Here is a 24077-nt window from a genome sequence, read left to right as displayed (position 1 = left end):
AATGAGTTGCACACATGGGTCTTAAATGCCCAGTGGACGTTAGTCAGGATGTTTGGACAACAGCTGAAAGAAACATCCAGATAATAGATCATTTGAGATTTTCAAATCATTTTCACCATGCTTGTTTTGTTTGATTCCTACATATCTTTAGCTTATGACCCATTTGTGTTTCTGTGGCTCTGAGAACGTGCAATTAATGAGACTCAGCTCCAAAATGGATCTACATTTAGAAGCTCCCCTGTTGCTCGGCAGCAGAATTGATTTTGAAGTGCATATTATTTGATGGCAGTCTGTTCAGGGGGCCTGATTTCAGCTCTACCTCATGTCCATGTTGTGATGGTTGTAGCTTGTGTGAGATCCTGCCTACAGCCTCATGTTGTCCGGGGGTTCATGCCTCACAGGGCTGCTTACCATTAACAGTGGTTATGGAGGGGCTCAAGATGTGAGCAGTGCTGATACTGACCAGACTATGATGACCAGACTATGATGAGATTACTGAGTTACTGGGAAAGGATTTTATGTACATAAGAGATGACTTTCTAAATCAGAGATTCTGTACTTTGCTTTGCATAGTAGATATTCAGTTCCCACATTTATCATATGGACAAAATTTGCAATGCAACATGATCTGAAGTGGCAAGTTTATAGACTTAGAGTTGCCATAGCACCTCAGATCATCCTAAAAATGTATGGAAATATGGAAATAACATTTTTAAATATTTTTATAATATGTTTTTTTTTTTTTTCCTGCATTTTTCCAGAACTGCCTTGCTAGAAAGAAACCAGACAAAATTATCAGTGAGTCTGTTTTTTGTGATTTTCTGACCGTCTATGTGGACGTGTTTGCACTGAATGGTTGGATAGCCGGCCGTGGCTCTCTGCCTGCCTGAATCAGGAGTACACGGGGTGTGTCCCTGCTCTGAGGTCTGCGTGAGGCCCTCTGAGGCGGGCTTCTGGTTTCAGGTTGCACATTCCCAATTGGCTGCTTTTGTTTGACTAAAACGCAGTGAGCCGGGCTTCTTAAAGATGCAGTGTCACTTGCATGCTCTCTTCAAGAAATCATCTGTTTTGTGCTGATAACATCATATTCCATTGATGAAACACTTTTATTCTGATGAGATCTTCTCATACTGATGGAATCATTTCGTGTAATCAACATATGAATGGAATCTGAATGCCAGTTTTACTCTCTCATCCAGAGCGCTGTGTTATGATCTGACCCCAATATAATGTAATAGTAAGTGCGTGATTATTATGTGGGGACTATCAGGGGTATTTCCATTAACTATTTGGGGCCTTGCCTCTTTCCAAACTTGGATTCAATTACAACTTTCATTCCAGACTCCCTTAGCTTGTGCTCATGATTACAAAAGATCAGAGATAGAACAGCCTGTCACGACCACAAAGTTTGACTTTTCATTTACCCATATTGGTCACAGTCAACATGTCTTCCTTTGTGCTCAGAGATGAATTGATCCTGAGAGATTGAAAATATTGATTTGACTCAGTGTCTTACTTTGTTGTGGAGAAGGGGGGCAGGGCACCTTCCTGACTGTTAGCGCCATATTCACACATCAGCCTCGCCACACAGCCAGTTCCTCTGGAGACTCATAATTACAGCCGTCCTTTCAGATTAGTCCAGCAGCCTGTCCAACTGTGGCTTCACTCCCTGGTCGTTTATTTTATCCCTTTCCCTCTCCTGAGAGGCACACCTCAACACAATGGCCAGGCCAACCTCTACAATAATGTATGTGATGATAACACAGTGGCTCCTAATTGATAGAGTGATTCAGACAAGGGCTGCCTGTGCAAATTGGTCCCCTGTGAGTATATTGCACAGAGTTGGGACTAGCGGGTTTCAGCTCTGGCCTTGTTTGAGAGGCGTAGAGCTGGGAGAGAGGAAATAGAATGGGCTGGACCTGCTGAGTGATAAAGAGGCTGTCTTTGCCTCCTCAGCCCTGTCTGAATACAGGCACAGTTCAGCAGAGGTTGGCTGCTGTAATCCTCTCAGTGTCTCCAGGAAGGCTCAGGTTAGTGACCTGCTGCTTTGTGATGTCTTGTAAGATTTTGAGAGAACACCTCACCTTTAATCCCCCACTGTTCAACTAACACATTAGCTCAACCACTCCTGACCCAGCCCCTACAATAAAGCCTTTTATCCAGCTCAATAAGGTCATTTGAAGTTAAGTATTGATTTCTTTTGGTGTCCAGAGAAAAAATGGATTTTTAAAGAGCTGTTAATTACAGTTGCACACTACATTATGTAGAGAACTTAAATGTGCCATGGCTGGATTTTCAAACTCCGAGTGATACATATTACCTTTAAGTCTAAGACTAAAAAGTTCCTCAAATGAATGCATGAAACAAATAAATATTTCCATCACATTTTTGACATTGTTTTAGATTTGACTGGTGCTCCTTTATTACGTAATCTTGTTGTGCCCTCTTCTTCTTCTCTTCTGCAGTGGTTTAATGGCACCCGTCGGGAGAATTAGCACCACCAACTGTTTATCTCATTTCACTCAACTCCTAATATTAAACCAGTAACCGATGAGAATGACACATTCATTTTTTAGAGTTTTCTTTTGCTGATTATTTAAAAAATGTTGCAATAAATTTTGATGGAAAATTGGTCAGTAAAACAAAATGAATTTTCAGTCTATAGTACCGTTTTGTATTTAAATACTGAGATAAGCTGATGTGAATGAAAAAGCTCTTTATTCACCAGAAATATGTTTTATTAGACCAAAAGACCTTGCCCTTCTGTGCAAATAAAAGCACATATGACACAAAAAGAATAATGAAGAAAGGAATACAAATAATAAAAACCTGAGTCATTGCTTCCATGGTCATAAAATAGAGACAGGTTTTACAATCGCAGTGTATGGAAAATGTATTTTCAAAGGTAAAAAAAAAACAGATTCACACAAAACAGAAAACCCCTCTCACTGTCTTGCCTCTATTCGTCTTCCGTTCAGGAATTCCCAGCCTTGGAAATAAATGGACTGCTCTTAATTGTAGGCTTTCTTGTTTTTATGTCCCTGCTTTCTTGTCTAAATGAGGACTGAATAGAGTTGTTTCCTGTGGATATGGGCGGAACACCCATGTGCATGTGAAGCCAGAACTCAAAGAAACTGTAAGAATTTTACAAGACATTAAAAAACACTGCTATGTGTAAATTAGAGAATGTTAAAAGATTACCATAATAATCACCTTCCACTGAATCAAAAAGTGTGACATTTTAACAGGTTAAAGCCAAAAACATAGTACAACAATAAAGTGTTTATGTGTGTACATTATACTTCCTGGTTATTACACAATTAGGGACTGCATCAAATAAATGATACATAAATGCAGAACCAGTTTATTGAGAAGACATATGGGCTTCAACTTTTCCGTTTTAGCCTGCAGATGTGTGTGTGTGTGTGTGTGTGTGTGTGTGTGTGTGTGTGTGTGTGTGTGTGTGTGTGTGTGTGTGTGTGTGTGTGTGTGTGTGTGTGTGTGAAGGAGGAGTGATTTCTATTGTGTCTCAGAGAAAAGGTTTAGGTTTTGTGATCATCGTGGCGTCATGCATGCAACGACTGGCCTTGAAGTCTTTCTTATAGACCCACGCTTCCGGTCCAACAATACGGGAAGTTAAAGCCCTTGTAACAAGCAGTTGGTGGAGTGAAGTCAGAGGTTTTGATCAGCAGATATTATCTTCTGTAGGGATGCATCGAATTTTAGCCGATACGATATCTACCAATGTCGATATTATCTGTATAGAAGAAGTTTTTGATTATATTTATGATTTGTACATACTAAAAATGTGTGTAAACACTGAATTTGAAAAAAGTAATGTCTTTCTTTATTTGCAAAACATTTGGAAAGGCTTATAAATCATAGATTTACCACATTGTGTCCTTTTAACAGGTTACAGGGCCACCATGAAAAACACAAGTAAATAACAGTGTTAATTTTAGACTACTTTTATAACGTGTACTGTAGCAATTGCATAATTCAATGAAAGTCTAGTTTAACTCACATATGTTAAAATGTTTGGATCATAAATCAAAAACTAAGGATCATAAAACATACATCCTGTTTAGGTTTTATAATTAATCTGGGTTTTCCCTCGGTTGACAAGGGAGAGATCACAAAAGCAAAACTTGGACGAACGGCTTGTCACTAAAATGAGAATAGCTGGTCCTCCTTAAAGCCAGCCCACCTTAAGTTAGTGAGCCTGTGCTGAAGTTGTCTTCAGCTATCTCCAGGGCTAACCCCCTCTTTAACCAGCAGGTAGCAAGCAAGACACAGGAGCTTGGCTCTGGTCTTGATGAGTTGTTGCATTTATTCACCGACAAATACATTTTACTCTGCACTGCTAACGTTACTGCTAACTTCATACTCACCAACACACACACCTCCCTCTCTCTTTTTTCTCTCACCGCACACTCGCTAACGTGTGGGCTGCAGCTGCCGCTGTGTGCGTTTAGGCCTCTTGCTTGCTCCTGATATTGTTTGTGAACTTTTGGATGGGGGTTATTCATATGAGTGATCAAATTGGTGGGGTTGAGGGAATTTGACACAGCATCTTTCTTGCATTATTTCCACCCTGTAAGTATTGCTCCGTGTTCAGCATGTAAATCCTGTGCTGCATCACAAACTCTGTGTGGCCCCCCCAAAGAAAAACACCCACACACCAGCGCCGCCCTCACACACAACGGCAGCTAGATGGAACTAATCATCGGACCAGTTACTCATCAGGCAAAACCTGTAAACATACTAAAAACAAACATATTGGCTCTACATTTCTGGAAAAACCTACAGGGTCTGGCCAGCTGTAGACCTTAGTACATTTAGCTGTAATTGTTTAAGCTTACATAACTGACATGTTGTGCTCTCACCACAACAGTTATTCTTGATTCATTCCCATGAAATTATTCCTCACAAAGGAACCTAGTCGTCAGCATAGCCTCTGGCCTCTCAGCCAAGGCTAACAATGCTAAACTAATAGCATGGAGTTTTCTCTGCAAAAAAGGGCACTGTCAATTTTCCTTTAAGCCACAAGTCACAGGTTCTTCTCCACTTGGCAAGTGGTGGTTTCCCATTGATGTTGCAAGTAAAAGGCTTCCTGCCCCTGCCTTCTGTTCCCAAAACCTGGGACGAATGCCTTCATATTGTTGGTTTAGTCCATTGTGATGCTAATGTTTGCCTGAGACCCTTGAGTCATCTATCACGGGTGACAGGAAAGCTGGGGCCATTGTGTTGGCCCACCATGCACACATGCATACACACACACGCACACTTTCTACATAATGGCTATGAAGCATCTTAAACTATAATCTATGAAGGCAAAAAAAGGATTTACATTAAATGATGTCATAGCAAAGCATGGTTATTACTAGGTCATAAATATAAACCCCAGCCTGTTGCACTAAAAACATTTCCAATATAAGCCAAGTTTAATCATTTTCTAATATGTGTTGATTAGAAAATGAAGAACTGCATTAAAGGGTTAATGATAGATCTGTCCTTAGAGTCTGGTCAGCGTCACACGTGTACCCTCTTAGGCCCTGCAGAAAGAGAGAGACAGCTGAGTGGTGGAAGCCGCACACATGTAGGCAACCTGCCGCCTGATTCTTGGCCAGGCCCAGTGCCGTCTCATGGCAGAGTGCTGAGCCAGATGTGACTGTGGTTGTGCAGGCCTGCATTAGAAAAAAGTGCTGTTACAGGAAATGGATGCTTTTAAATAGAGGAAAAAAACTGGAGCAGTAAAGTATTGTTCTTTCCAGTCAAAGGATGAAACTAAGCCAGTTAAATTGTTTAATATGCCATTACTTAAATTAGCCTCAGTGTTTCAGGTGTTGCACAGGTGCATAAAGGCTTTGCTAGTGAGTTCAATGACGATCCTATGTGTTTGATTCAGTGCTGCTTTACTGTTATCATGGGAATTTAGACCGTAGAAAAAGAGGCATGCAAAATTCATCTGTGGTATGCATTTGCTTGTTAATGATTGTATTTTCTTCTATATTGATTTTGTAAAACCTGTTTTTAATGCACAGATGAAATTGGAAAAGTGGATCATCCAGATTAAAGATGTATTCATTTTTTTCTTATTCCATATCTTTTATTCATTTTAGCACATTAAAACAAACTTTATTTTTAATAAGTCACATAAACACAGTACAATGTAGTGGAATTTTATTTCTGCATTCTTAACCCATCTTAACCCATTTCTGCATTCTTAACCTCAGGGATACTTTGAGGTGGCCAGAGGAGCGTGAGATTAAACCGCCAACCTTGTGGTTATGGGGCGACCACTCTACCTCAGAGCCACAAGCCACCTGAAAAAGATTGTCTAAAAGCTAAGAGGAGTTTCAGAGTTTCCTAGATTAAATTGGTGTGGGGGAAGCCATTCACACACTCGTAGCCCGGTGCGAAAAATAAATAAATTAATAATTCTTCTTCAGAGTACTTACATTATAAGAAAATGAATCACAACCCCCCAACCTTTCAACATGATTTTAAAAAGCTTTGCAAATATCCTCAACAGAGCTGAAACGATCAGTGGATTGACAGAAAATTAAGCTGCAACTATTTTTATAATTGTTTTAGTAATTTTTTAAGCACATATATTTACTGGGTCCAGCTTTACATAATTTATGTAGTAAGAATGTATTTAAGAATTAGTTACTTATCGTTGTCCTATGATGGTACTGAACATCTTTGGGTGTTGGACTGTTGGGAAAATAAACAAGAACATTTTCTAATTCTAAATTTCACATAATATATGAACCAAATGATTTACAAAGTAATCAAGGAAATAATCTGCATATTAAAGGATAATGAAAATAATCGTTAGTTAAAGCCCTAATCTTTTGTATTTCTGAGTACATTTTATTGTCTGCTGGTGTAATTTTACATCATTTGCCGTTAAAGCCCCTAAAAACCTGCCTTCAGATTTCAAGTTTTTCTCTATAACATCAAATATTAATGACCAAATGAGCAACAATCAAAATTGAATTGAAAAAGAAAACCTGTTGGTAATTTTTATTAGTAGTTTTTATAGTTTACCGGTCTGAAACTTCAGATGCTGCTAAATCCTGTTCAGTGCACAGAAGTACGTGACATTAGACAAAAACACAAATACAGAATTGTTACATGTGAAATAACCCTGTGCGTGTTCATGATGTAGGACCACATCGGTTCATGTAAGAGGCTGATTGAGAAGCGTAGCAACAATTGAGTTTGATAACGGGGCGTTTTTCAGGTAACTGTAAAGGTCACGTTTTGGTCTCAGTCCCTCAGTACTAAAGAACAAAGGCTTCATACATACTGTACAATCCATTGTAGGAATTTCAGGATACACCAGTTTCTTTACTGGGAGAAACCTCAATAAACCAGAATGCAATATAAACCTAAAATATGTTGTATTTAGAGTAAACGGTGTGACTCTCATTCTCTTTTACATTTCTGTTCTACTGCACTACACAGGGTGACTGAAGGAATGGCTGTAAAATAAATAAAATAATGTAACAAAAAGCCCTGTAGTGGCTCTTATGGTTAAACTGACCAATGCTTGAACACAGTTCATGCATTTTACAAATAACTACACTAAATTACACCTTTTATTAGTGGAAGAAGATGATTGCACTCTTTTCCATCTAGAGTTGGTAGTTAAGAAGGGAAGAAGTCAAGGACGTGAACCTCCTTTTTGTTGTGTTTCTGATGTCTGTCTTTATTGTGGACCAACTCAATAAATGTCCAAAACATGGTATTGTAAATGATAATTGACATAACGTGCAGCCGAATTGTAGAAGGACAGCCTGAATGGGATTCCTTTGTATGAAGTGAAGTAATTTACAAATTATAAATATTGGTCGTATGTGGTCGTATGTGGCAAACCATGTAGCAGCTCACTTACTAAGTTACTATCAGGTGGAGAGAGGTCAGATGTTTATTCCAGTGTGATCAACTTGTGAGACTACTGCAAATTATTGTTCTAATATATTTAAATGGATGAGGTGTGGCTGTGGGTGACAGAATAGAAAAAAAACTCCTTGCTGTATGTGTTGTTATGCAGTGCGTTTACATGCACAACAGTAACCGGGGTATGGTCTTACCCCATACATGTTCATGTACGTGTAGAGTTAAGTTCATAAAAGTTGTTTAGACACTGGAGGTCTTAAGGGAGGATATGGCAGTGGTTTCCAAACTGCATGGTTCTGCTGAACTGCTAGCAAAGCATCGACTAGTTTGTGAAAGGACTGCCAGATAAACATAAGGCAGACAATGAAGCTACACCAAACACCACAACTACCAAAACAAAGACAAGAAAATAATCTAAGGAGCCGACTGCCAATCTCCCAGTTGAATTGCATTGTTTCTCGTTGACTATCTCTTTGCAGAAAAACAGCTGATTGTTGCGGACCTCTCTCTCTCTCTCTAAAAAAAAGAAATTTGTATCTACAAAAGGGGGGCCCGGCAGAAATAGTTTGGGAACCACTGGGTTATGGGATGTTATTTCTGGGTGTGGTATCTCTGAGGTTGGTCCACAGTGGGCTGTGACAATACACTCCATTGTTATTCACAACAGAGGGAGCCTGTCCCAGGTTGCTTGGAGGAAGGATGCTGAGGGCCAAATTGGATTTCTGACTGAATGAGGAATCAGCTACTTGTGGACGGTCAAGAGAAAGTTGAGCCACCATCTCTTTGTGGGGCTGCTGCTTGAGTGCCTTTCAGATGTCGCAGATCCTCCAGAGTCATTGAGATTCAGTCTGGCCAGGTGCAGGGTTCCTCCAGCTGCTTAACAGCACAAATCTGCTCAGGGGTCACGCTATAAATATTTAATCCTTTTCCTGCTGCTTTGAGTGACAGAAACACCCCAGAAAGAGTTAATTTTCTCAGCCCTCTCCAGGCTTTGCTTCAACTGCAGGACTTAAATATTCAGAAACTGACTCAGTTGTAGTAGTGTTTAAAAACATTATTGCAATAAAAAGCCATCAAGGCAAAAAGTAGATAGGACCAACCATAAGATGCCTCTTCAAATTCAAGGCTTAGATCTTCAGCCCTGCAATAATAGTTTTTTTTTCTAAAAAACATCTTGAAATCATACTAATGACATACTGCTTTCAATGTTTTCAAATGTTCTCATGTTTAGACAGATTGACGCTAAAAATGTAATCTCTAAGCCAATATACAAAGTGTAAAAAATATTAGTTTAGTCACTTAATGTTGGCTTTAGTCAAGGTTTATTTGTTTTAAATAAAATAATTTAATCTAGTTTTAGTTGAATATTTTATAAAATGTTATTCATTATTTGTTATATGTCAATTAACATTTAACAGACTGATAATTTTAGTTGACTGACTGTCCATTTATTTGACATTTTGAATAAAATTGTTGTTTTGTTTTTTAAATCTGACATTAAATACAGTGAGTCTATTGCTGTGTTAAAGGAGACCTATTACAAACTGTTCAAATGTGTTTCTACTAGAACATGTTTACATGCTTTAATTTTCTCATACTGCCCATGGCTGCTGCACTTGTTAGGGCTTTGACTCCGAACTTCGTTATTCGAATATAATTCGAATATTTAAAAAAATAATGATATTCAATCGAATATTAGACAGCCCTTAATATTCGGATTTCGAACCTGTTATGGGCATTATTTTTTGTAAATGTGTTTGCTTGTAAACCTTGTTTTCAATTCAGATTCCGAGGCTTTTTCACGCATTTGAAAATGTAACTACACGTCGCGGCGACGCACGTCGCTCGGCCACGGCTTGGTAGCGCATTTCCCCCGACTCATTTCCTGGTTCTCTTTCTCCATAAACGTAAACGTATATATAAATATATATATATATATATATATATATATATATAATATATATAATATATATATATATATATATATATATATATATAATATAATATATATATATATATATATAATATATATATATAATATAAATATATATATATATATATATATATATATATATATAATATATATATATATATATATATATATATATATATATATATATATATATAATAAACGGAAAATCAAGGAGAGAGTTAACTTTTCTTGCTCCAGATTTCCCACCGTAGTCAGAAAACACAGGGGAGACGATTTGTTTCTCTCACTATGACTCTAGAGTCGCTACTCACTCTGAAGCTACCGGTAATCACCGTCACTCTCTCACAACACACACTCCCCACACACACGCCGGCTCGATGCACACACCAGCGCACAAGTATGAACATCAGACCACTTACGTAGGCTACGGTGAAAGCTCCGAAATTCAGGGTCTGACTTTTCATTAAATTTTTTTTTCTTTTTTATGTTTTTCTTCGGAAAACATAATTGCCTGCCTATTGACATTGACTGATACACTGCCCTCTGGTGGACAGAACATATACAACTTATAGATAGATAGATTTTTATTGATCACAAAAAAATGGGAAATAACGGTGTTGCAGCAGCAAAATATCAGATACACAGCACACATACAGAGTAAACATTAAATATTAAATAATAGAAAACGATATACATGAAATAATAATAGAATACTACATGAGCAATATTTAAAATATATACAATTTGGAAATAAAATGTACAACTGTTTCAATAGATATAGATAAACTTAATGTGCAAGTTGGTAAGACCTATATTGGTTATACCAATATAGGTCTTACTGAAGGCATTTAATGGTCAAAATATTATTAATAAATATTCGAATATATTCGAATATTAATAAACAAACAAACTTCAAATATGATTTCGGGGCAAAAGTCAAAGTCCTAGCACTTGTATTCAACCTTTTTCTGAGACACTGTTGAAGCGGCTGTCTCTTTAAGCCCCCCTCCCGAAAAAGCCCAGTCTGCTCTGATTGGTCAGCATTTCCGGAGTCTCCTCATCTGTGCTGTGCTCTCGTTATCTCTGCATAGTCTGTTCCAGACGAAGACTGACTCCAACAGAGTATATAGAGGGACTTTATACCATGAAAAATCCCCAATAAAGACTTCTAAACCAAATATCACACAACCGCAAATGTTCCAGTATGAATGTGGTCCGAAATTCGAGAGAAGATAACATCTGCAAACAAGATTACAGGTTTCCCTGACGTTAGCATGTAGCTACATGTAGCAGTGTATGTAATGTAAACACTGCAGTAGCGTGCCTGCCTGGAGCAGATGACATATAGAGAACATATAGAATTTTATTTTCGTATGACGTCATACCGAGCCGAGAGTAGAAAAAAAACAGTGTGAAATCTGAGGTTTTGGCTTACAGGGCTTTTAAAAAAATATACTGTATGTTACCTTATTGTTTGAAACTTTGGCCATGTTTAATATTAACGTCTGACATTGTAACATTACAGATATGACAGAAAATACGGAGAAGCATAATAGATCTCCTTTAAGGTTTCAAAAATTTTAAGTAATGTATTTTTTATACTCATTGCAGATGAGCCTTTATGCTGTGCAGAACCTTATAGATCTCACATATTATAATCAATTGAGATACTATAATCTGAGGTACTGAAATATTCAAAAGTAGCATTTTTAAACCTGTAAATGCACAACTTTATGATTTTATTGTTATTTCTGTTTCACTGTGTTCTTTAAAGTGCTCATATTATGCTCTTTGGCTTTTCCCCTTTCCTTTATTGTGTTATATATCTTTTTTGTGCACGTTATAGGTTTACAAAGTGAAAAAGCCCAAAGTCCCCCCCAAAGGAACTTACCATCTCCAACAGAAAACACTGTTCACCAACTGCTCCAAACAGCTCTATTGTAGTCCAGCCTTTACTTCCGTGACGAACGTGCATCACTTTGTAACACATGTAATAATGCTCGCCCAGCTGCTAGCGTGGCACGCCCTCATACTCTGCTTCTGACTGGGTAGTAGTCCTTACCTAGCTACTGCTCATGTGCGACTCCCAACAAAGATGGAACAGAAGTGAGATGCTTCACTCTGTAGATAAAACAGAGAGCTCAACACACAGGGTGAAAAGAGGAGCTGCTGCAATGTGCAGTACAACAAAAATATGGTGTGTTTTGAAAATTAAACTATGTAAACCTATTCTGATATAACCTCTAAATACAATTATGAACCTGAAAATGAGCATAATATGAGCACTTTAATACATGTATTTGTAGAGACACTAAAAAAGTCTGAAACCTATGCTGTTTGTAGTCAAATATTAGAGGCTTATATCTTTGTCATATACAGTAATACTCTACAATGTTACAAAAAATGCTTTTTTATATTATATTAGTGTACAGTGTCCCTAAGCCAATCTCAGTATTCATTTGACTGCAGGTCCAGGATCCCTTCAGAAAAAAATAATCTTGATTTCTATTAGTTGACAAAGATCAACTAACATACTGTAAGATGTTAAATTAATTTCAAATGTCAGCAGTGTTCGTGACACTTCATCAACTGCATTCTCACAGCTCAGCACAGCTACTGAATGTGCCACTGCGGTCAGTGGATTTGATTTGATTGAAGTGCACATTACAACCTTTCCTTAACAAACTACACATGGAATTAAAATAAGATATTAAAAAAAAAAATTATAATCTGAAATGTCTTTGCATCGTAGAACCTTGAACCAAACGTAAATGACCTGTGAGAATATAATTGTTAATATTGTTCCTGATCAGGTGTTCTTTATGAAAACAGTTTGATTAGTTTTGATAAGCAGATTTTCTTAGAAGTTATTATTGTAAATAATAAAATGAGGATCAACATTTTGTGCATGAAGAAGACATATATATTTGTGGAAGACAACTTCTTTATTAGTTTGTGGGAACATGTTGCACTTTATAAATGCCAGATGGGAAAAGCAGAGTTGTGTCATTTTGTGAGCATTTTTAGTCCTAAATGTGGACAGTCAGTCACATCTATTTCAGCTATTGTTGTTTTGCATTGCAAACACAGGCAAGAAAAAAAGAAACGCAGGCCAGCCAGGACCCACTGAGCTTTTTTCCCAGCCTGGTGAAAAGAATTAATTATTCAACAGTAAGCAAGCTTTCAGCTGGCCATTTGTGTGCTTTGATCTAGGAATCAGGAGTTTGCATGAATGCCTGTATTGTCATCTTATGTTTCCATAGGGTGTGTGTGTGTGTGTGTGTGTGTGTGTGTGTGTGTGTGTGTGTGTGTGTGTGTGTGTGTGTGTGTGTGTGCGTGTGTGCGTGTGTGTGCGCGCGCGTGTGAGAGAGAGAGAGAGAATGATTGAAAATAGTGGAGGCCCCTGCTTCGTCTGGTAAAGTTTACACTGCAGGCACTGTGAACAGGCAGGCTGGCATTCTAAATCCCCAGATGTTGTTTATTTGTCCTGTGAGGTCACGTGGCTGGGTTAACTCAGGCTGGTCTCGCCTAAATGTTCGCGTGAAAACAGCTTCAGGGTCAGCCTTTAACAAACTGCAGCTCAACCTCAAAAGCCCACCCCTCCCCCTCTTTGGCTCTGCTCAGTGGAACAACAGAATGTGTAGGTGTGGCATGCAGCCAGGTGCTGCAGGTATCAAAGATCTCATGTTGTTGACAAGTTAATACCCTGTTTTTATTTAAAGTCAGAACTTGGATGATAGATTTTTACCTTTTACTGGTCAAGAGCCTATATGCATCTGCCTAAAAAATATGCTTTTCTCAAGACCATTTTAATAATTTTCCTAATATTTTTATCTGTTTTTTTAAGATAATGTTTTTGGCATTTTCGCAATAAGGCAAGCCTGTTTGGTTCTTTTAGTGAATGATTTCACTGTATTGTAAAGATGTACACGGAATACAGTATGTTTACCGCATTTACTATTTAACTGGGACATTTTGGGACTAATGGGTGGAATTGCTGTGGACGACGTACACACGGCAATACACTGGTTATAGCCAATTACTTTTAACCACGTAACCAGCTAATTTAAATAGCTCACGTTACCGTATTGTGTGAACTGTTAACTTCATTTAATATTGTATGTGTCGTTTTCTTTTGCGGGGTGCAAATGTTCCACCAAAACAAGTTCCTTCCCATAGACCTGGGCGATATGGAGAAAATCAAATATATTATTTTTGATAAATAATCATCAGTAATGTGAATATAATGATTAAGTGGGTAAAGACAAATAATAAAACAGCTAGAACAGTCTGGTAAGTTCAGAAAATTACATCACTTTACTGTAATGCAGCCTTTAAAACCAGGAAAAGACAACACTTGTGTCATATTGCGATATTACGGTATCCAACAATGAAGACTATATCTAGCCTCATATATCAATATCGATATATTGCCCAGTCCTACCTTCCCGAGACTATTTTGCAGAGCCACCATCTTGCGACCAGAGCTTAGCACCACCCAAGATGATTGTGATTGGTTTAAAGAAATGCGAGTGTTTTTTTTTCTTCTATCCTGGAATGTATGTGTGGAAGGGCCAGACCTTACTCCACAGCGCTGTGGAGATAGGTCTGGCAATGCGAGACTAGATGCAGCTTTTTTATATGGACATAATGGGTTTTGGGGGTTGTACTGTAATTCAAGCTGCTATACCCAGACCAACCATGTCTTTCATTTAGCACACTTGAGCAGCACACAAGAGCCCTGAACATCCCAAGATGATTCTTCTCACTGGCTACTGTCCTTATGTTTCCATTATACAAACAAAAAGCAGGTAGAAACATCAGTGTTTTCTTGTCTTGTCTATTTATGTCCCCTATATTCTGCTCTTTTCTACCTTTGAGATGTACTCTCGTAATTTGTCACACTGTGATCTGTGATGTGCTGCCATTGATGGAAAATGCCTTTTCTTCTGATTACCTAAGATACGGCTAATTAGCATACGTTGCGTCCCCATTGTGTCATAACAAAACTAAGGCCTTTCCCTCGGGTCACATTGACCCGTTTTAAATTTTTGTTTTATATCAGAAAATATGGGACGTAGAAATAAGCGCTGAAAATGTGTAGAAGAAAAATGTAAAAATTTAAAACGTTGGAAAAAGCAAAAACAAATTGTGAAAAAAAGGCGTCAAAAATGTCAGAAAAAATGTGTTTTTTTCAAGGTTGAAGGGAAGACAACACAAGGGTTAATTGGTAATGATGTGAATGTGGAAACATGTTTCATTATATTGAGGTTTTAGTGCATTTCATAGAGGAGCAGAGCAGATCCATGACATTGGTTGGCTACAGCTGGACACGTAATTAGAATGCCTCCTTACCTATAATTTGTGTAATAGTTTTGGTTGGCGGCATGTTATTACCATATGAAAGGGCTAAGCAGGGGTCATGTGCATTGCAACAGCAATTAGAGCAGAGCTGAGGGCAGAAGAATGTTTGGAGCCGTTGTTAATTGGAAATCTCTACAAAGCTATGCCTTAATTATAATTTAGTCAGCTGCACTGTTTTAAACCCAATATATTCAGTTGCCATTATTTTCTGTAATAGTATGAACAGCTAGGTCTGTTTCCTTTCAAAGCGCCGGCTTTGAAGAGAAATGAGATTGAATTAGATAAATTTGAAAAGCTGTGCGGCTACGAGTTTTTTTTCATGCTAATGTTGCATGGTGTTCCCACAGGGAAACTGGATCTAGTTTGTTTAGAATATGCACATACCTTCTGATTTGAATGCACTAGAAATACGGTTGTAGACCTTACCTTCAGCTTACCTTAGCTTCATAGCTTTGTGTATGATTCTATGGCTACTTCCTTAAAAATTGTAGCTTTGTGAATGAGTATATGACAAATACTGTGACTAAAGTCACTCATTAGTCAGCAAGCTTTGTATATTCATTATTCACACAATTTATATGTTCAGAGATTCAAAGGTTATTATTGACTTGGTTTAAATATTATCACTGTTTCTTTAACTGTAGCACCTAATCTGCATTTGACATTGGACAATTGGAACAATCTCACATACTGTACCACCCCATCAAGGAAAGACAAAACGGCTCTGCTGAAGTGTTTTTATAAACATGTAGTGGTAGAAACTCCCTTATCTTTTTTCTTTTTATTGATGATGTTTCAGTTTTGTATTAGCTTTCAAATCTAAACTCAAAAGTGTTGCTCAGCATGTGTTTGTGTTTGAGTATCAAACAACTAAAACCATGAGCCTACAGCCTACATGAGTCTACGCAACTTCGACTAAGTGTTCATGGGCATGATGTGGTTTTTCTGTATGTCTTCTAATTTTTTTGCAAAAACATTTCCACTAAATGTTTCCCTTTTCTTTTTAAAGTAAACACATTCCTCATTTTTTTCTTCACGCAGGTCGAAATGAGCTGATAGCCAGATACATCAAGCTTCGGACCGGAAAGACGAGGACTCGGAAGCAGGTAAGACAAGAGAGGAGACATCTCTGTTGTATGAGTGTCAGAGGGCTGTCAAATCTGAATGCGTGCAGACTGTTGCCTTTGTTTTCAGACAGAGAATAACACAATGCTTAGCTGTCAAGGGGACTTCTGAGGCTAACAATTCCCTCGGCACTGCTGCATGTGTTGCATGAACAGATGTCCCTGGATTATGACGTTCCTAAAATTGTCACTTATAGGTACACATACATTATAAGAACTGTAGTAGTTTCAAAAGCTAATATCTACTTGAAATGCAGCCTTTCATTTTCTACAGTAAAACAGCTATATTACAATTAATATAAGAGCTTTTAAAAAGAATAGCCACAGTAACTTAACAGTGCAAGTATTCTTCCTCAGTACTAAATCATGGAGGTCGTGCACTTGGTCGGAGTAGAAGCCTGTATTAATAGAATGGTAGAAGCCTTAATAGATTGGTACAATCTCTGATCAAAGAGAGAGTGCATCCTGTCTTCTGCAACCCCACAGCTCTTACCACAGAGTTGAACTCAGATTTCTGAATCAATCTGTGCTGTAATATGTCATGTAAATGTAATATAAATGATGTAGAATCTTAATCTTTCTCTTAAATGTATATCTCAGGAATTATAGTACTAAAATAAATCAAAGAATACAGTTGATTATTGTATTCAAATTAGCTGATTATAAGCAGCTCTGATGGTGCTTCAGTAACTGTCTGCAACCCACTGGCTAATCTTACCTCTAAACAGGAAATCCCCTGTATGACCACTGACCTGAATGACAATGATAAACAAGCCAGTGTCTACAGTGACATTCGATCACTGTGTGTGAATTGATCAGCCTGGAACAGAAAGGTCGAGTGGTTTCTCTCTTTGTGACTCTTCTCCTCGACACAGAATCAGAATGAAAGAGAGTTGTTTACAGCTGCACCAAGAAACACACACTTTGCTTTTATTGTTAGTTTAAATGTGTGTGTGTGTGTGTGTGTGTGTGTGTGTGTGTGTGTGTGTGTGTGTGTGTGTGTGTGTGCGCGCGCGTGTGTATGTGTAATTGCTGTATTGTTTATGTTAAGGCTGCAGCTAACGAGTATTTTTATCAAAGCTGAAATGGCAAATCGACCGAGATTAAATTATTCAGCAACAATGTATCGAGCGTATTGGTCAAAGATTCAACAGTTTAAGCCTTTAACATGCAAATCTTTACAACTTTGGATTTTGGACTGTTGGTTGGACAAATTATGTTTGAATATGTCAACTTGGGCTTTAGGAAAGTTTATCATCAGGAAGCACTTGTTAAATCACTTTGCTCCTTCTGGAAAACTCACCCTGGGTGGGATTAGCGTGAATAGTGTCAGAGAAAACACCCCTCAAACCTGTCATCAACACACATTGCTTCTCTTTCTAACTGCTACTCGCACTGCTGAATGTTTCATGTGAGAATATTAAATAATTTTGCACTCTGTGAACGTTAGAGGCTAAACTTGGCCGGTGAAATGCCTCACCCAGCTCCCATAAGAATACTAGACTAGTCAATTCTCATTCAACACACATCAGATCACATCTGGGTGCTCTTAATGTGTGCCAAAGGGGCCTGCATCCTCCTTAATCAGTTCACTTAAGTGATGACAACACACAGCATAATGCTTTATTGGCTGTTAGCTTGGTGTGTGGTTTGGAGATGCTTTTGTTATGCACCTTTTTCTCCCTCAAGTGTCTGTTAAACAAAGAAATGTATAATCCACTTTGTACTTTTTGGGGTTTTTCTTGTTTTTTATTTTTCGTTTTCTCTCTTTTTTTTAATGGAGGTGTCTAGTCACATACAGGTCTTAGCAAGAAAGAAAGTTCGAGAAATCCAAGCTGCCATTAAGGTACGTCTGGCTTTGCCCAGTTGCAGGGGGCTTTTCATTGCCATGGTTACAGGCTCTTCCTTTGTTTTCCTCCCCTCCCCTACCCCGCAGGTGTCTAGTCACATTCAGGTTCTTGCCAGAAGGAAATCTCGTGAGTTTCATTCCAAGCTAAAGGTATGCGCTTTTCTGCTTTTGGGCTTGTTGGTTGCTGTGCGACTTAACTTCCTGTTTCCCGTGGTGACAGAGTGAATGCCTGGTGCTCTGATTCCCGCTAACCCAAATCTTCTGCTGACTGTAGTCTGTTCACATTTTCTAACCCCCCTCCACCTTTTTCAGTCCATCTCTCTTACCCTCACTCAGACATGCTGTCAATGTCCTGTCTACTTGGTTTCATCTAAATGTATTCACTTTTATTTACAGGCATCTACTCATTATTTCAACGACTTAATATAAAAATAGTAAAGACTTTTTGTTTCATTAAAAATAAAAAAATGGATTAATATTAAAGACTCCAAAGCAAATGGTACTCATAGTTTATGTGTTTGCTTTTTAATTATACAAGAGCCTGACTGGTACTGGATTTCTGAGGCTGATAAAAAATACATAACATACAAAATGTTTTGGTAATCATCCCTTAAATTTGTTTTTGAAAGAGTTGTGTCCAAGATACAGTATGAACTGAGGGAGGCATTTTACAGTTCATCCTCTGGGGACCATGAATTATTGTACCAAATCAAATGGCAATCCATCTAAAAACGTGTTTGAATATTTCAGTCTGGCCCTAAGTGTGGAACTGATTGACAGACCGACAAGCGATTCCTAGGAATTCCCTAAAATTGAGTAAAACAACTCTGGTGGTAAAACGTACGTAATCCTCACACTGTTTCTAAATAATGCATTTCTGTACTGCAATTTCTTGTTACTTATCAGCTGATATATACACCTATACCGGTCATAATAAGCTAAACACCAGCGAATATATCAGCCTAGTTTGTTTACTGGTCGGGCTCTTATTTGTACTTTATACATATTTGTAATAATTTAGTAAAATCAAAGTAAAATGTCGGGAAGCATGCTGGCATTGGCTGTTGATGAGTGGCTGAGAGCTTAAGGTCCGAGGAAAATTGACTTTTGGCTGGCTCTTTCTGAAATGCTCTCTCTGCTTTCTTGTTCCTCCTTCAATCGGTTGGTAATTCCAGACTCTCACAATGCCATGGCTGTCAGCCGCTTTCTTTCCTCTCAGTTCAGATGTCGTCATTTCAGAGCGTTCAGAGTGTTACTTATTTCAGCAATAGTGAATTCTGTTGAAATCACTGTAGAAAGCTTTTCACAATGGCAGATTAAAATGGGAGAATTGCATTGTGAAAGAAGTCATCTTGAATGAACCTGTAATTTAAGGTATTTTATGAAGTAATGCTTGTAAAAGGACACACCACCCATGTGCCATTTTCTTCTTTTCTTGGGGCGCCAACTATACATTTTGACTTTCACACTTTGATCCACTCCCAGTATTCAACAGAAATGAATGACCCCTCATTAATCTGTGTGTGTCAATGGACTGCATTTATATAGTGCTTTTTACTGTATTATTACTGCCGCGCACCGGGCTGACACTGCTGTCGATACATGCCATGAAGACTGACGGCGCAGATTACAAAATGAAGAAAAAGAGCATAAATAGTGAGGGGCTAAGACAATAGACAGGCTGGAGTGTCCAATGTTTGGAATTAGTTCAAACCTAATTAAAACGAAAACTCTGTACAGTGTGTCTACTGCAAAATTTAACTAGCTTACCACAATAATAGCATGACGTCAATGCTTCAGCATCTCAACAGAAAACATTTCTCATCCATTCCACGAAGCGGACCCGACAAAAGTAAATCACAGAGTCGTATGGACGATGAAACTACACCAAACTACCAAAAACAAAGACAAGAAAATAAGTAGTGGTGACCACAATTTGATCTAAAGAGCTGACTTGTTGACTATCCCTTCGGAAAAAACAGCTGACTGTTGCGCACCATTTTCTCTCACTCTCTATCTTCACAGAGAAACAGCTGATCAACGATCTACTAGCATAAGTGTAACAGAGCTGTGTGGCATTGTAATCAAATATATAAATGAAAATAGGTTGAGTATAACTAATATTTACATATAGCCCTATATCAGTCTCAGGTTGAAACTTGTAGTTCTGAAAGTTAAGTTGCACAACTTAAGGTAATGTTTATGTATGTTTAATGTATGCCTTAGTTTGAGGTTGTTATTGCATTTCAGAAAATGTTTTCTTTAAAAACAATGTAATATGGCACTTAAATGCACTTAAGTGATATTGTAAGCAATGTAGGCAATAAAAATGTAGCTTTTTCCAGAAAATTAAACCAAACTATTGTTTATTATTGCTCTTCAATAAAACAAAAGTATTTCTTATCCGATTACTCAATTCATCAATGGAATAATCGGTAGAATACTCGATTACTAAAATAATTGATAGCTGTAGCCCTAAAACCAGTGTTGTTTATGGTTACAATGGCGCTGCGCTAAGCTAAACACTAAAGGGGAAAGTTGCCAATTTTCAACCCTTCTTAAGCGAGTTATCCAGTGGAGATTTAACGGCGGATAAACACCGACCTTTCGGGTACCGCAGCAAATCATCTGCATGTACGGCAGGACAGAAAATCGGCAAGCTTTCTAAAGTTACCAGCTAACGCTAGCAATTTTAAAATAAATGGGACCATTATTTACAAAATGAACATCATGCTGTATTGAAGAAGACTTGAAACTAGCGATCAAGACCATAAACTCATTATGAAAATGTTTGAGGTAATAAATTAAGGCCGAAGTAGGGTCATTTTTCCATAGACTTCTAAAGAAACTGACTTCTTTTTGCAACCAGTGGAGCTTCCCCCTGCTGGAAATTAGATAGAAGCAGTTCAAGGCACTAATGCATTGGCTTCACTTTTCAGGCCTGGAAGCTTTGTCCATTATTTTTACAGTTTATGCTTAATGCGCTTTACACTACAGACACCATTCACACACATATTCCTCACCAACAACAGATAAACACATTCACACACCGATGGCACATCGGGAGCAATTTGGGGTTCAGTATCTTGCCCAAGGACACTTCAACATGTAGATGGGCCAGGGATCTAACCACCGACCTTCCAATTGGTAGACAACTGCTCTACCTCCTGAGCAGTCACAGTCACCCCTTGTGTGTGTGTTGAGAGACAGAAAGAGTCAGACATGCAGCTAGCCACATGAATGCCTGGTCTTTCAAGGGCACAGGCGGCTGTCTGAAGAAAAACAGACAGCTTTTTTATGAATCCCTGTCTTTTCTTATTTAAAGCAAATTAGAGTTCAGGCAAAGAGAAATACAAGTATGCCTTTCACTTCAGGGGCATCAATGAAAACCTGCTGTTTCTGGTCTCGTCTAAGGCATTTTAGTGAAATTACAGTTGTTACGTTACGGTTCTGTTTCGAGTGATGACTCCTGATCAGATTGTAAAAATTCACAGAAACCAAGGATAATTTGTAAATACAAATTTCATAATCCTTTGTTATTAAGTGTTCATTAAACATGTGTTGTGTTGCACTGTGTTAAGACGGCTCGACATTATTAAATTTAAGTGTTTTTTTTTTACTGATGTTTTGTAACACTTTTTCCATGCAGACTTAACTAACAGTTTAAAAACTTTTGAATGAATTTACAATAAAACCCTGTTTGTTTGCATTTAGGTTACAAGCATGGTAAGTATTTATTTTCTGTTTTGTGATACTGTTTCTGCTTTTATTAGGGCCTGCCTTGTCTTTCAGCTGCTAGTATTGCATTTGTGCCCCTGCCTTAGTGACACAGTAGTTGCTGCCAGTGTTTTCCCAGTTTAGTGGTGTCTCTTTGTGTCCTCGTACTATTATCATACTGTAGCTTGACTCTGCTCCACCAACATCTGTTGCCAGCATGCTTACCTTTTAGCTTCTGCCACCAGTGAGTCTGCATGGGTTTGCTAGTGTATGGGTTGCCCCACTGTGCACTCTGCTGCATATTTTACACTAAATGTAGCATTATGACTTTAAATAACTTTGTGAATGCACATTAACAAAGGACCATTTCCAAAACAACATAAAATGTGCAGTGCACTTCTGCAAGTTCTTGTGGGTCCCTGTGTTACTATTCTATTAATAAACCATGTCCATTTACCATTTGCAATTAATGTAGGTATATCCTGATAATTTAAAAACCTCTTGTCCAAAGATGAAAGAAAAAGGAACTAACTGTAGCTGTGAAAGTCTTGACATGCAGGCAAAAGCAGCCTTGATAGAAGTGCTGCTGAATGTTTTTAGAAAGTATTTTATTGGTATATCAGTAAGCAAACTTTCATTTAAGTGCATACCAGTGTTATTGCATTGTATATTGGAATTCAATTCTAATTGTTTGGCACATTCCTGTAAAACACTTAAATAGTAATGCACCTGCATCTTCTTTTAACCTGCTTGCATTTTACTGTTATGAGAGAGGTCGTGGTGCTTTTAGTGTGTTGTTTGGAGTCTGTATGTTGCTACCTCTGCAACATGCCCCACCTCCCCCTTCTGTGCGAGTGCTAAGCCTTTTGTGACTGCTGTTAAAGGACCAAGCCGTGAAGGACAAAGCCCTCCAGAGCATGGCCTCCATGTCCTCGGCTCAGATCGTCTCTGCCACGGCTATTCACAACAAGCTGGGCCTGCCAGGCATCCCGCGCCCAGCCTTCCCTGGAGCAGGGGTAAGAGCCTTGTCGGCACCCCACTATTGATCCATCCTGTCCAGCTTCACCCAGGGCAGCCATGAGGCCAACCACGCAGACACCCGGGCCAAATCACATTACACACCACAGCTTTGCACAACTGCCCCTATCAGATAAGCACATGATCAAAAGGAGTGGTAGTCAAGATAACTACATCCACTGAACACAGAGCTAAGATCCATTTTGATCTTGTTTCTAACAGCTGCTCACAATTGAATGTTGTTTGTTCTTTGTTGTCTATTAATACATGTCATTCTCCAGTTATGGCAGGGTATGATATCAGCTGGTCAGCCAGGATCCTCACAAGAGTATGTATCATACTTCAGAAAAAATCTCTTTAAGCAACATATTTAATATAGTGTGCTATAGTAATGTTTTTTTCTAATGGGTCTGTCATTCTTTGTTCCAGTATTAAGCCTTTCACTCAGCAAGCCTATCCCATTCAGCCAGTCACAACAGCCATTTCAAGTAAGAATTTACCTGGTTAAAAAACGATCAAGGAAAAACGACCCAAAATGTCATGCAACATCTCCTCCTCCAATGCCTCATTCAGAAATGTTTTTTCTTAAAAGTTGCTCATATAAATGAGTTAAATAGATGAAAAAAGAAAATTCACAAGACATGCACAGACCGATCAGAAAGCAAACCATCTGTCAGCTGTGGATACAGAACTCCGAGACAATAGACTTTTTTTTTCACCATTTGACCATTTTTTATTATTGCACCAGAACACAAATGTGATGAAATTTTTTTTGAAAACCTTTCAGTGATGTTCCAATGTACTGCTGGGACCTAAAAACAGTTTGTGAATTGCTGGGCATTTTTAAAGTAAGGACTGTAGCCAGTAACAACATCAGGACAACAAACAAACCTGACAGATGTCCCTGAAACCTCTCAAACAATATCTCTAATATGACATGTTTTATTTGTTACAGTGAAAATGAACATATTCTTGCTGTAAAACAAGCCACAGTCATGACAAATCTTTTTATTTTTTTGGTGTTACTGCAGGTTACGAGCCCACAGCAGCTCCAGCTCCCACAGCACCAGCATGGCAGGGACGCTCCATCGGTACATCTAAACTCCGACTTGTAGAGTTCTCTGCCTTCCTAGAGCAACAGAGAGACCCAGACTCAGTGAGT

The 24077-nt window shown here is 38.3% G+C and overlaps 1 protein-coding gene across 7 annotated transcripts in view; it reads left to right on the top strand.

Annotated features, from left to right (window-relative positions):
- The window catches only part of tead1b (TEA domain family member 1b), a 61258-nt gene that overhangs the window by 28600 nt on the left and 8581 nt on the right, over positions 1–24077 (top strand). For 2 of the 7 annotated variants that reach the window (XM_078248423.1, XM_078248414.1), the window contains 7 exons: positions 16250–16314; positions 18116–18331; positions 21896–21907; positions 22783–22914; positions 23197–23243; positions 23345–23403; positions 23947–24071. In XM_078248423.1, the coding sequence (XP_078104549.1) occupies positions 16250–16314; positions 18116–18331; positions 21896–21907; positions 22783–22914; positions 23197–23243; positions 23345–23403; positions 23947–24071 (656 nt within the window). The remainder of the gene's footprint in view (positions 1–16249; positions 16315–18115; positions 18332–21895; positions 21908–22782; positions 22915–23196; positions 23244–23344; positions 23404–23946; positions 24072–24077) is intronic. The other 5 variants (XM_078248431.1, XM_078248449.1, XM_078248457.1 and 2 more) reach the window with 5 other exon arrangements.

Source organism: Sander vitreus, chromosome 1 (assembly GCF_031162955.1).
Source record: "Sander vitreus isolate 19-12246 chromosome 1, sanVit1, whole genome shotgun sequence".
Taxonomy (NCBI): domain Eukaryota; kingdom Metazoa; phylum Chordata; class Actinopteri; order Perciformes; family Percidae; genus Sander; species Sander vitreus.
The sequence above is the reverse complement of the archived record's forward strand: the minus strand, read 5'-3'. Positions and strand labels throughout refer to the sequence as shown.